Below are 12596 nucleotides of genomic sequence, written 5' to 3'. Positions count from 1 at the left end.
TATTTGTTCGCAAATAACAGGTGGATATTTTAAGAAATGTTTTGTTATTGACCTTCCAGAGGCTGTCTTTCTATTGTTCCACCGCTTAAGGAAGTGTTAAGGTAGTGTCTGAAGTAGACCTCAATTCTAATTGTATACACTCACAGGAAAACTACCCATACACATTGCCCTGATTCCAGCAATTGAGAAGCAGGACAAGGGTAGGGTGGAAGCCGGTACAATGGATTTGGAAGATACAACGTGTTACCTGGCCCACTTCTAGACCTATTTGTTTATGTTTGGAGACCACTGCATAGGAATACTTCAAAACAGAAAACAGAAATCCTTTGTTTGAAACAAGCAAGTTCCTAACAGATCTGCTTTATTTCAGAGAAAGAAAAGCACAACCACTATTATTTTAATACTTTGTGGGATTCTTGTAATAGTTGAATAATTTATTTTGTATTATTTACAGTTACTTAGAACTTTCAATTAATGTTCTATAATATTCTGGGATTTAAATTCTGCAACTCCTGTCTAGTCCATTAGATCCTGAGACTTCATGTGCTTTACCACTTTAGAATCATTGGATTTGATCAAACTAAATGACAGAATTACAGTTTAATTTTGTGCTGTTTTTGAATACAGAAAATCTCTCGGAATCATAAACCTCAGATTGGGCCTGAGCACTGACAGTGCTGTACAACAAAACATAACATCACAGAAAGAACTGTAGACCCCAAAAAACACATTTTATTCTACATTACATAACCCAGCGACACTCTTTTAGTTCATCCTACTTAATGCTAGGCATCTTTCTTGGAGAACTGCCATTGTAGGCTCCTGCTATAATCAACACAGAAGGGCAGAGAAGCACAGATGTCCATGTGGTGATTTAGTTCCCTTCAGATCTGCATTGCCCTCTGAGGTGTCTGTCTCACTTGTTGCTAATAAAGAGAACTGGAGCATTGAGATGCCTTATATTCTCTAACATTACGAGGCATTAATCCTTTTTTGTTTGGTTGGTTTTTTTCTGTAGCATAGTATTCCAAATCTGAAGGTCTTGATTTGTCTTGTTTGTACCACATCATTGTCTGGATTTGTTTTCGTCCTTAGAAGCAACTTATTCATGTTGTTTCCTCCAAATGAGAATTTTGACTGTGTAATTGACATTGAGCCTATGGTATTGGCATACTACATTTATTCTGTAAGTTAGTGTGGAAACATCCTAATTTTCTGATCTTGAAAACACTGAAGTGTAAAAAATGTTAAGATTGACCTTGTCGAGCTTTCAGTGAAGACATAAGCAAAGTTTGTGCAGGATTCTTAGTTTTCAGTATGAAAAAAATAAATGTCCATCTCAAAGGGTTTGTAACCACCTTTTCACAAGCCAATAATTTTACCATGGTGATATATGACTAACACTGATTTAAAAAGTAAAATGAGTATTAATAGATGATTCACTGTGTCACAGAAAGATGACTGAAATAGTCATTCACTGTTACTTGTCCTCTTGTACAGTTTACAGAAATAATTAGTATTTCATTTGATAAACAAGTGCAAACATCCATTAGCTAAACGACACAACACATACTTTGACTAAGTCTGTAACTTTCAGAAGAACTCTATCAATAGTAACTGCTGAACTGTCTGACATATAGCAGTACACATCTTTTAGTATATGTATAGTTGCTCTGGCTAGGAAGCCACTGAGGTATTTAAAGAAAGAAAAATTATTGGATAGCTAATCTGTCTTTGAAATCAGAAGAGAACAAAAACTCCTTGTACGTAATCTGTAAACTACAGATACATGGAGTTGGTCTTATGAATTTATTGATCTGCAGATGAGTTCTATCCCCAGATCCCTAAACACTTCTCATCAAAAATCAAAGAGTGGAACTGAAGCAAACTGAAGCAAAACAGAAACACTGAAAATTGTCAACTCTATACAAAAATACAGAAGGAGCCTCTTCCCACTATATTCTGAGTGCAAATGACAGCATGAATAATGATATATAAAAATTGCGAGATTAACCAATTAGCTGTAAATGTTAGATTATTTATTTTTTTTAACTTTTCATCTGAAAAGTTACACCTGAGTTATAAAACATAAGTTGGAATGTGTCTACATGTGTAACCACCACTTACAAGATTCTATTGTGGAGATGTAACTGATGGGTTTGCTGATGATGCATGAGGCAGAATTTAATTAATTTTCTGTGGGTTTTCCGCTAGCTATGGTAGAAGTAATTTTGAAAACACTTATTATATGCAGACAGGAGCAAAGTTGATGAGGAAGAGCTCCTTTTATGCATTTATAATTTTTTTGAAATGTTTCTATATATACGCCATTTTCTTGCAGCTATTGTATGTAATATAGATCCCTCAAACTGATCTCTAAAGTAAATTTCTGTTGAGAAAGACGACCAGTCTGTAACAAATGCAATGCTGTTGTCTGTGTACTAGAAGAACAAGTGAAAATGTACTGGGCTTAGACATACCAAATTTTCTCCCCCCATAGTAAACCATCAGGAGACCAGGAGGTCCAGCCAGGTTCCTCCCCAGGATCCTGGGTGTGCTGAGACACTTATCATAGAATCATAGGTTGGAAAAGACCTCTAAGATCGTCAAGTTCAACCATCTACCCAACAATCACCATGCCTACTTCGAAGTGACTGGGACTGAACAGTTCCTTCATATTTTGAGAGAGCATAATTTCAGTTCTGGCTAGACAGATAGATGGCAGAAACATGTTCCTGCTCACTGAACTTGCACCCATACAAAGATCAGACATAAGTCTCTTCTGATAGAAATATTTTTACTCTGTCAATACACAAGCTTTCAGACAAGATCCTAGAATATGCATTCTGCAGAAAAATTGTACTTTCAGAATTATCAGTGGAGACAGGTCAGCTCCAATATGCTTGTACATACTCAGTTATTTTGTACTCTGTACATAACTACAGGTTTCTGTTATTACACAAGGAAGTAAAGAAAGCATCTCTTCTGCACCTCAGCAAAAACCTACTTTTAAAAACATTAAAAATATACCCAAAATTTTGAAAAATTGATTGAGGAGCTTATCGTTTAGATATGAACTAGTGGCTGGAAAGCAGTTATGTTTCAGCATTTATTTGTTTTAAACTTTTGCACATGAAATGACCATCAAAAGACTTACAAAAGGTTTCAGTCTCACTTGAAGCAGTAAGAAAGCACTTTTGCTGCGCTTTCTCAGAGCACCAGTCTAACTTAACTGGCAAAAAATAGAAGTAGAAAAAGACTTTCTGGGCTTCACACCATCTTGTACTTCTTATAAAATGGCAGAATCCCCATACTGCCTCTTTCTGTCTGTCTGATAAAAATGCATGGTCTTGAACAGAACCCTGTCTTGTAAATTTATATTGACTTCAGGAGTACTGTAAAAGCAAGCCTGTCAACCAGGAACTAAGAAGGGCTGTGGTGTTACAATTTAATCCATACAGTGCATGAAAGTCGTTATCTCATTAACCTTAAAGGTCAGTAGGGAGGCACAGTGAGGGCAGTTATCAGTATCACCAAAAGCACACCACGAGCATGGCTCCATGGTACTGAATATATTTGTCCTGGTTTTGGCTGGAGTAGAGTTAATTTTCCTCCCAGTAGCTGCTGTGTTTTGGATTTAGTAGGAGAAGAATGTTGATAACACTGATGTTTTCAGTTGCTGCTGTGAAATCAAGGACTTTTTCCAGTTTCTCATATTCAGCTAATGAGCAGCTGTGCAGGAGCTGGGAGGGAGCACAGCCAGGCAGCCAGCCAAGCTGGCCAAGGGATATATTCCATATCATAGACATCATGCTCAGTTTAGGGATCAGGATTGGCCAGAGGGCAGGAATCTTTCACTTCTGTGAGTTTAAATTCTCTCCTGTCCAGGAGTTCAAATTTTTCCAGGAGATCAGTCTTTTTTGGGAGTTTCGCAAAATTTAAAACATTCTTGAGTTTGGCATTCCACAATCACTGCTCAGGGACGGACTACAAATCAGTCATCAAGTGGTAAGTCTTCAGTCTTCAGTGCCAAGGCAGGCCCTCAGCAATCCCAGGCCCTGGAGGCAAGAGAGGAAGCCTACAGAGAGGATGACTTTCCCTTGGTGGAGGAGGACTGCGTGAGGGATCACTTAAGCAATCTGGATACCCACAAATCCATGGGCCCCGATGGAATGCACCCACGACTGCTGAGGGAGCTGGCGGATGTCGTTGCTGCGCCACTCTTCATCATCTCTGAGAGGTCCTGGAGGACAGGAGAGGTACCCGAGGACTGGAGAAGGGCCAATGTCACTCCAATCTTCAAAAAGGGCAAGAAGGAGGACCCAGGGAACTACAGGCCGGTCAGCCTCACCCCCATCCCGGGAAAGATGATGGAGCAGCTCATTCTAGAGGTCATCATCAAGCAAGTGGAGGAAAAGAAGGTTATCAGGAGTAGTCAAAAATCATGCTTGACCAATCTGATAGCTTTCTACGATAGCATGACTGGCTGCGTAGATGAGGAGAGAGCCGTGGATGTTGTCTACCTCGACTTCAGTAAGGCTTTCGACACTGTCTCCCATAACATCCTCCTCGGAAAGCTCAGGAAGTGTGGGCTGGATGAGTGGACAGTGAGGTGGATTGAGAAATGGCTGAATGGCAGAACTCAGAGGGTTGTCATCAGTGGCACTGAGTCTAGTTGGAGGCCGGTAACGAGTGGTGTCCCCCAGGGGTCAGTACTTGGCCCAGTCTTGTTCAACTTCTTCATCAATGACCTGGGTGAAGAGTTAGAGTGTACCCTCAGCAAGTTTGCTGATGACACAAAACTGGGAGGAGTGGTGAATACACCAGAAGGCTGTGCTGCCATTCAGCGAGACCTGGACAGGCTGGAGAGTTGGGCAGAGAGGAACCTGATGAAATTCAACAAGGGCAAGTGCAAGGGTTCTGCACCTGGGGAGGAACAACCCCATGCACCAGTATAGGCTTGGGGCGGACCTGCTGCAGAACAGCTCTGTGGAGAGAGACCTGTATGTCCTGATGGACAACAAGTTAGCCATGAGCCAGCAGTGTGCTCTGGTTGCCAAGAAGGCCAATGATGTCCTGGGGTGCATTAAGAAGAGTGTGGCCAGCAGGTCGAGGGAGGTTCTCCTTCCCCTCTACACTGCCCTAGTGAGGCCCCATCTGGAGTACTGCATACAGTTCTGGGCTCCCCACTTCAAGAGAGATGAGGAGCTACTGGAGAGAGTCCAGCAGAGGGTTACAAGGATGGTGAGGGGACAGGAGCATCTCTCCTATGAGGAAAGGCTGAGGGAGCTGCGCTTGTTTAGCCTGAAGAAGAGAAGGATGAGAGGGGACCTTATAAATGCTTATAAATATCTCAAGGGTGGATGTCAGGAGGATGGGGCCAGGCTCTTTTCAGTGGTGCCCAGCGACAGTACAGAGGCAGTGGGAGCAAACTGAAGCAGAGGAAGTTCCAGCTGAACATGAGCAAGAACTTCACTCTGAGAGTGACGGAGCCCGGGAACAGGTTGCCCAGTGAGGTTGCGGAGTCTCCTTCTCTGGAGATATTCAAGACCCGCCTGGACGTGGTCCTGTGCAGCCTGCTCTAGGTGACCCTGCTTCAGCAGGGGGGTTGGACTAGATGACCCACAGAGGTCCCTTCCAACCCCGAACATTCTGTGATTCTGTGATTCTGTAAGAAAATTGTATGTGGTTTGTTTTGCATATTCATTATTATCATCATTATTATCATTGTTAGTATTTCCTTTGTTGTCCTATTAAACTGTCTTCATATCAACCCATGAGTTTTCCCTTTTGTCATTTCTCCTTCCCATCCCCCTGGGGAGGAAGGTGAGGGGTGAGCAAGTGGCTGTTTAGTGTGTAGTTGCTGGCTGCTGTTTTAAACTATGACAATACTCTAAGGGGAAAGTGCTCTGAAACCGTATGCGCTGTATTCAAGCTACTAATCTAGGTTTATTAATTTTGCATTACTGAAGCTATGGTATTTCACGGACCAAGGCAGTATCTCTCAATATAAGCAAAACAGGAATACAGACTGGTGGCAGCTCAAAATTTTTTTGTGTTGTGCTCCATTACAGGTATGGACAAGTCTAGTGCTGGCTCCCATATGTGTCTGGGGGAAATATACTTGGTTACTGCTTGCTGTTCCAGAAAATGTGAAAGATCAGCCTGGTGAAAGCCATCTTCAAGTGGATAGATTCCAGAAATGGACTTTGCTTCTCTTTCATTATGAAGAAACTCATGTAAGCTATAAATGATGTCTCTTAAAATGAAACACAGTCTCAAATGCAGCATACATGTAACTTTATCAAAGACATTAAGCTAGTTAATTTAGACTCTTTATACAGAATTTTAAAAATATTTTTAAAATATAGTCTGTCATACAAAATCATACACAGATGCAAAAAACAGTGTAAGAATGCTGTGTTTTCATGTAAGCGACAATTGCCTAAACAGAACTCCAGTCTCTGGCAAGCTGTAGATGTTTGAACAACTATTCTTAGTCATTCCAAATGTGCTTCATTTCCTTAGTTACTGCATTACTGGCCATTTTCATCCTATTTAGCTTATTTTGCAGTCTAGCAGGGTCAATACTAGGTCAGTATATAAAGATCTATAATGAGCTGGTATCTGCAGCTGTTGAGACCAGACATAATTACTGTAGGTGAGCTTGCCGTTTTCTGCATGTTTTACTGTCAGTTATCAAATGCCTGGTGGTGAGCATGATGTTCTGTTTAGTTGCAGCGTCTATAGGGATTATCACAGTGAGCTCTTAGGAAACGTTCTTGTTACTAGCTTACTTCAGTGAGAACTGGATAGATATTATGTTCTGCAGTTCAGTAAAATATTGAAGTAGGTTAGTAAAAAAGATGAAGGCATATTTACTCAAGAGCGCTTTGTATTGGAAAACATTAAAAAGCAAAATTAGAGCCAACTAAAAATATCTAAGTGCTACAGTGATAGAATTTTATGCATTGTGGGTCAAGTACCATAGTCCTTACTCATATAAAATTTCCTCCTAAGGGGCCATAATATTCAGTAGGAAATTTAATCTCACAAAAATTCGTTACTGTTTAGAACTGGCAGCATTTGTCATTATGCATTTGTGTGGGCATAAGACAAAGGGTAAGACTGGACCATTCATTTAGTCACCATCTAGAACAAACTTATCTTCCTGAAAAAAGGACAGAGAGGGACAAGACTGGAAAAGGCCATGTGTTATTTTACACTGTTGTTACCAAAAGTGTTAGGCAGCACATAACATTGGCTATCAGAAAAACAAGCTAGAGAAATTAAGTAAGGGAAAATCAAATCACTGTCTCCAAAATGATAGACCAAATTTTATCAGTGTGCTGACCCAAAGGTACCCTCTCTGACAAAATAAATACAAGTGATTTAGCCTTTCCACACAGAATCATGTTCACTGCCCCCTTGTCCACCATCTTGTAACACACACACACACATTCTTCCTCTACTTTTTTTTTTCCTGTATACGATACTCACTTACTCAGGCACCACTGCTGCGAAAATTCTGTATGTTAAGTCAGCTACCAAGCTACATTATAACCACCATCCATTTATAAAAACATAAGCATGACCATTCTGGGTAAGACCAAAGACTCCTGTAGTCTACTTTATCTGTCTCCAGCCCTGGTCAACAGCAGATCCCTAAGGCAGAGTATAAAAATGGGGCAATCAAATGGTGTTTTCTGTGGATCCTTTCCTAGCCTTCAATAATCTGCAGCTCATGAATTTTGTTAACCGAGTATGTTGGTATTTAATGTCCTCAACAGTTTTTTCCCCATGCTTCTCCAACTCCTGTAAATTTAAGTTTTCACAGCCTTGCAGCAAAAAATTCTTTCGAGTAACACATTTGGTTGTTTGACTCTACCATCCACTACTTTCTGTAATCTACATCAATAAAATCTGCACTTTCTGTTACCTATTAGCTGTTGTCCCATGTACTCTGTACAGAAACCTGACTTCGTCATCAGAGTGTTAAGGCTGAGATCTTGCATATTTTTCTCTGTCTGTCCCACCAGTCAGAGGAAGGTGACCTTAGTATGGGTGCTTCTGTTCGTAGTCTTCAAATTTGAGTGAGTTTTCTGCTGAGACAGTGCTCTTGGTACATACATAAATTTTCCCCCATTCCTTTCTCCTGTGTTTTTGCACCATCTGTATTTCCTTCCTTAGAGTGAGAATGATTCCCTTTCCGATGCACGTACATTTTGTTTCCAAGCTCAGTGTATCAGGACCCTGGTAATTCCAGGTGCTAGTTAACACTTTCACTGCAATATACTGCTCTCTTTATTTCAATGCATGATTTCCACAATGCCTGTTTTATCACCATGTAGTAAAGGAAGAAAAGCCAATATATAATTATAACAAAGGGGTTTTGGCCACTTACCAAGTGAAGATAAGACATAGTAAGGTGGATATTAAAATGAGGACTTGGTTAAACATTGCAGACTGTGTGCGTTGGATAGCTCTGTGAAGATCATTCTATATTAATGGAAAATAGGTGTTACTTTTGGTTTTGAATTAATAAGGCATGAGCTGATTCTGTAGAGGAATTATATAGTGCCCTGATAAAACGCAGTCATTCAAACACACTTAGAATTTTCTGATCATATAGAAGGATGCAAAAAAGCCAGCTGTGATTCTGTGATTATTTAACTAGCTCTTTGTCCATCCTGGCACAATTCTGATACTATTTCAAGCTGCCTTAAGGCCTGTCTGCTCATGTCTAGCTTACAAATTACAGGCTGCAAGGACCAATTAAGGCATAGCAGTTGAGTGCCCTGTAATTGTGTATGAATGGAAGAGCAGCAAAAGAACCAGCCATTCCAACTTTCACATATTGGCACAGTAATAATTTATACTAATTGAGATTTCACTTGATGTCTTAATTTTTTCTAATTTTGATGCAGAAAGCAGTTTAGCAGTGCTTGACCATTTGTCTAATCTAAATACAGATCTGGTTAGCTTCCTATTAAAGTTGGACAGTGGACTATACTGCCAAAATTCCACTAAAGACAATATACTAAAAATTTGAAATTCTAAAATAGTAATTTCCTTTGTTATACTTACAATCATATTCTCTAAAGCATGCTTTGCCAGCCAACAATTTAAAAATACAGGAATAAACAGGTTTCTTAGGACTGGCCAGAAAATCTGAAAGAAAAATTAACAAATTCATTAAAAACTTTTCTGTCCAAGAATAAGAGATTTTCTGTTCAAGCAGAAATGAAACCCTTGGGAAAAACACTTATTATTAATGTGTTTCTAGTGTGAGATATGGCTCAAAATAACATTTTTTTCTTCCTTTGCGATTAACTGCATGTAAGATAACTTGATAAAATAAGCACAGTCAGTTTTCAAAGCAGACACCGGAGATTCTTAGATTTTTATGTCTAGCTGTTTATTTTATCGATTGTGCTATAGTTTGAGTTAGAGGGTTTTGGTTATGTTTGTCCCCTATCGGGGAGGAAGGGGAAAGTGATCTGTATTCTTACTTCACTCAAGTGGCAAAAATTCTTCTTGTTGTTGACAAATTTCTGTTCCCACATGGACAAATTTGTCATCCACATAAGATTCAAATTTGCTTCAATAAGAATTAAGAGTATTTGTGCAGTTATAAAAGTGCAGTGTGCAAATATATTAATTCAAATACGTTTACCGTGATGATGAAAGGGACAGCATTAATTACTTCCAGGAGAAAGGGTATTCTCAGAATTTGTTCCCAGATATTTCCCTTCAAAGAAAAGGAAAAAAAAACACCATGTCACAGTAGGCTTACATATAGATCTGATGAGAAATATATGTGATATTTCAGTGCCACATATGGAGTCTCTCCCACTAGCTCAATTTCAGGAAGATCATTCATCTCAGATTTAAACACATATGTCAAAAATGAATATAGAATGTAGGCCGCTCTGGCCTACTTTTCTTACTGTTTATCACAATGCATCTCACAGGTAAAAGTCAATGCTTTTGAATCTGTATTTTTACTAAAGCAGTTCTCTGTTTCCATATGACCCTACATTTCCTTGCTACGAGTAAGGCAGCTCAAATGAGGAATTCTAATTGCGGTAACTAGTCAGCTCGTTCTCTCAGCTAATGAAGAGCTTCAATAAATTTAGTTTTCACTTTTTTGAGAGCATAATATGCTCTTGTTTTCTTCTATTGCATTTTTTAGGTACCTTGGAATTGTACACAGACATCTTGTCTCTACTTTTTTGTTCTTCAAGGGTTAGTTTACTTTTATTTTTACATGCACACTTACACACAGATAAAGAGGTGAGGTTCCTGTCATAAGGAATTTATCTTTTTAATAGTTCTCATTTTCCAGTGACTGTTCATAAGTGTAATAGACTACCCTGCTGGAAAATTTATCTGCAACTATTTCTACTTCTTTTTCTTAGAAGCCTCTAAATCTTTAAAATCCTCCATTGTAATGCTTTAGCTTTTGATTGTGCCAAAGCTTTTCTTACCTTAATGCTTATTGTCTTAGACTGTATCAAAACTAAAGACAAAGCCCTACCACAGCATAAGTGTTGCCAAAGGACATGCCCTACTCAGAAGATTTTACCATCGAATCAACTGTTTTGATTACCCCTGTGCACAGGTGACTGCCCTATAGTCCATACTAATGATTTTTATGAATGATAAGCTACTCTCTGTACATCTTTCGGATAGAACTTCACGGCAAAATATAAAGCAAAAGAGGAATGCAAATATGTTGTATTTTCCAAAGAAAACATACCAGCTCATTTTCTCTTAATCTTGCTTCATTAGCCTCTGCATGTTAGTCACAGAGGTCTAGATATTTTTCTTTATTAATTTTAATCCTGCTATTAAGTTATTAATTTATTAAGAAATAAGTGTTAAAAAGAGGAATGAAGTTAAGTTAGGGAAAGATAGCGGTATTCTGTAGTAAGTCCTTCCTTCCTTTGCATTTATCTTCTTTTATCTTTACTTTGTTTTTTGCTCTCTCCCATCTGTTTTGGAGAGAGAAGTAAGGAAGACAATCTAGTGTTTAATATTTGAATTAGGACTACAAGATCAAAGTTCTCTATTTCTGCCACAAACACTTCCATACATTTCAGGGCTTTTTGGAATTTGATCTTGCTTACACAAAATTAGAGGTCTTCCCACATATTTCAATAAAAGCGTACTGCTAGCTACAGGATGGGAATAATACTATTTCTATTCTACATCTGAGCAGTGACTGTGAATGATTAAATGTTGTAAAATACAGTTAAAAAAGAAGGTGTTTAAAATTCAGTGACTTACAGCTTTACTAAATCTGCATATCAAGACTCCATCACAGGTAATGCAATAACAACATAGTGTATGTCATGCCAATATTACAAGAATTTGCAGTACAGCATTATATTTTCAGTTGCAATGACATATTAATCTTTCCTGTTAAAGTAATTATCTGTTACCACTGAAATAACCACTGAAAATTAAATACAAGCTCCACAGCACATAAAATTCTTTTTCTATTTTTGTCTTTTCACATCTGGAAGCCATTGTACCTATGGGGCAGGAGTTATGGTCTTCCATGTAATTGTAATTGGTGGGAGCTAGACATACTTGAATAATCTTAAATATTTCGTGTGAGAAGCAGCCCTATAAACAAAAGCGAAATTATGAGACTGTAAGTTGTGGTTTTATTTGTAGGAATAATAAAATCAAAAGAAAATTTTATCTTCTCAACTGAATCACTCTGTGTTTTCACTAATTTCCTAATTTTTAACATTAAGAGCTTTCTTTTCGGCATTATAGAAAAGAAATGTCACATAATTTACCTGTGCAGGTAAAATGCCTGTGTGGATGTGCTCCAGCTACTTAGCAATGCGTGCAGCTGTAAAATTCTGGCTTCCACATACAAATGCATCATGTTTCCTGCAAAACTGCCTTTTGCAGTGAGAACGTACGGTACTGATAAAAGCAGCTAAGACTGCCTGTGTGCGAGTGATATAGTAGGATTTCCAGATATCTGTGACTAGTTTTGGCAATGGAAATTACTAACATGGACATCTGTCAGAATTTTAGTCAAGGGCAAATATTCATGTAATGGGTTAAGCTATGAGAATGCAAATTGTAAACCATTCATGCTTGGATTCAAGTGATCAGCAGTGTAATACAGTGCTACATTCTTTGCATTCCTCCCCATAAAAAAGCAATAAAACATGCAAATTCACTGTATCCTAGTAGCATGATACACTACTATGTCCACACTATGCTGCATGTTGAATCATTTCCCATATGTCATGAACCAGGTATCAGAAAGGTAAATTCTTTGGACTATTCTCTCAAATGACAGCTTTGTTTAATTTACAGTTATTTGTGAAATCCTAGCAATGTGCACACAAATGCAAACACAATAATTGTTTTCTTGTTGTTTTCTTCCTGGCTCATCCTCTGACTTGTGTCTAAATTGTAGAAGCTTCGGAAATGTTGGCATGAAATAAGTAATCTGTCACAGATTTACATGACCCAATACTCCTTTGGTCATCCTGGCTGTGCAGAAAGGCCTTACAGTGGGCGAAATAACAGCGTTCTTGGTTTCCTGAGACTGGTGTAAAACT

General features: G+C 38.6%; 1 protein-coding gene across 5 annotated transcripts in view; it reads right to left on the bottom strand.

Moving 5' to 3' along the window:
• KCNT2 (potassium sodium-activated channel subfamily T member 2) overlaps window positions 1-12596 on the bottom strand; it is a 193447-nt gene that overhangs the window by 129873 nt on the left and 50978 nt on the right. For all 5 annotated transcript variants that reach the window (XR_012764196.1, XM_075422338.1, XM_075422339.1 and 2 more), the window contains exons 7-9: window positions 9677-9751; window positions 9088-9171; window positions 8405-8499 (exon numbers count right to left, since the gene is read on the bottom strand). Coding sequence is in view for 4 of the 5 variants with exons in the window: in XM_075422338.1 (XP_075278453.1) it covers window positions 8405-8499; window positions 9088-9171; window positions 9677-9751 (254 nt within the window). In the remaining variant the exon portion in view is untranslated. The remainder of the gene's footprint in view (window positions 1-8404; window positions 8500-9087; window positions 9172-9676; window positions 9752-12596) is intronic.

The sequence above is a fragment of the Opisthocomus hoazin genome, chromosome 6 (genome assembly GCF_030867145.1).
Source record: "Opisthocomus hoazin isolate bOpiHoa1 chromosome 6, bOpiHoa1.hap1, whole genome shotgun sequence".
NCBI lineage: Eukaryota > Metazoa > Chordata > Aves > Opisthocomiformes > Opisthocomidae > Opisthocomus > Opisthocomus hoazin.
This window is presented reverse-complemented; position numbering and strand designations above follow the sequence as displayed.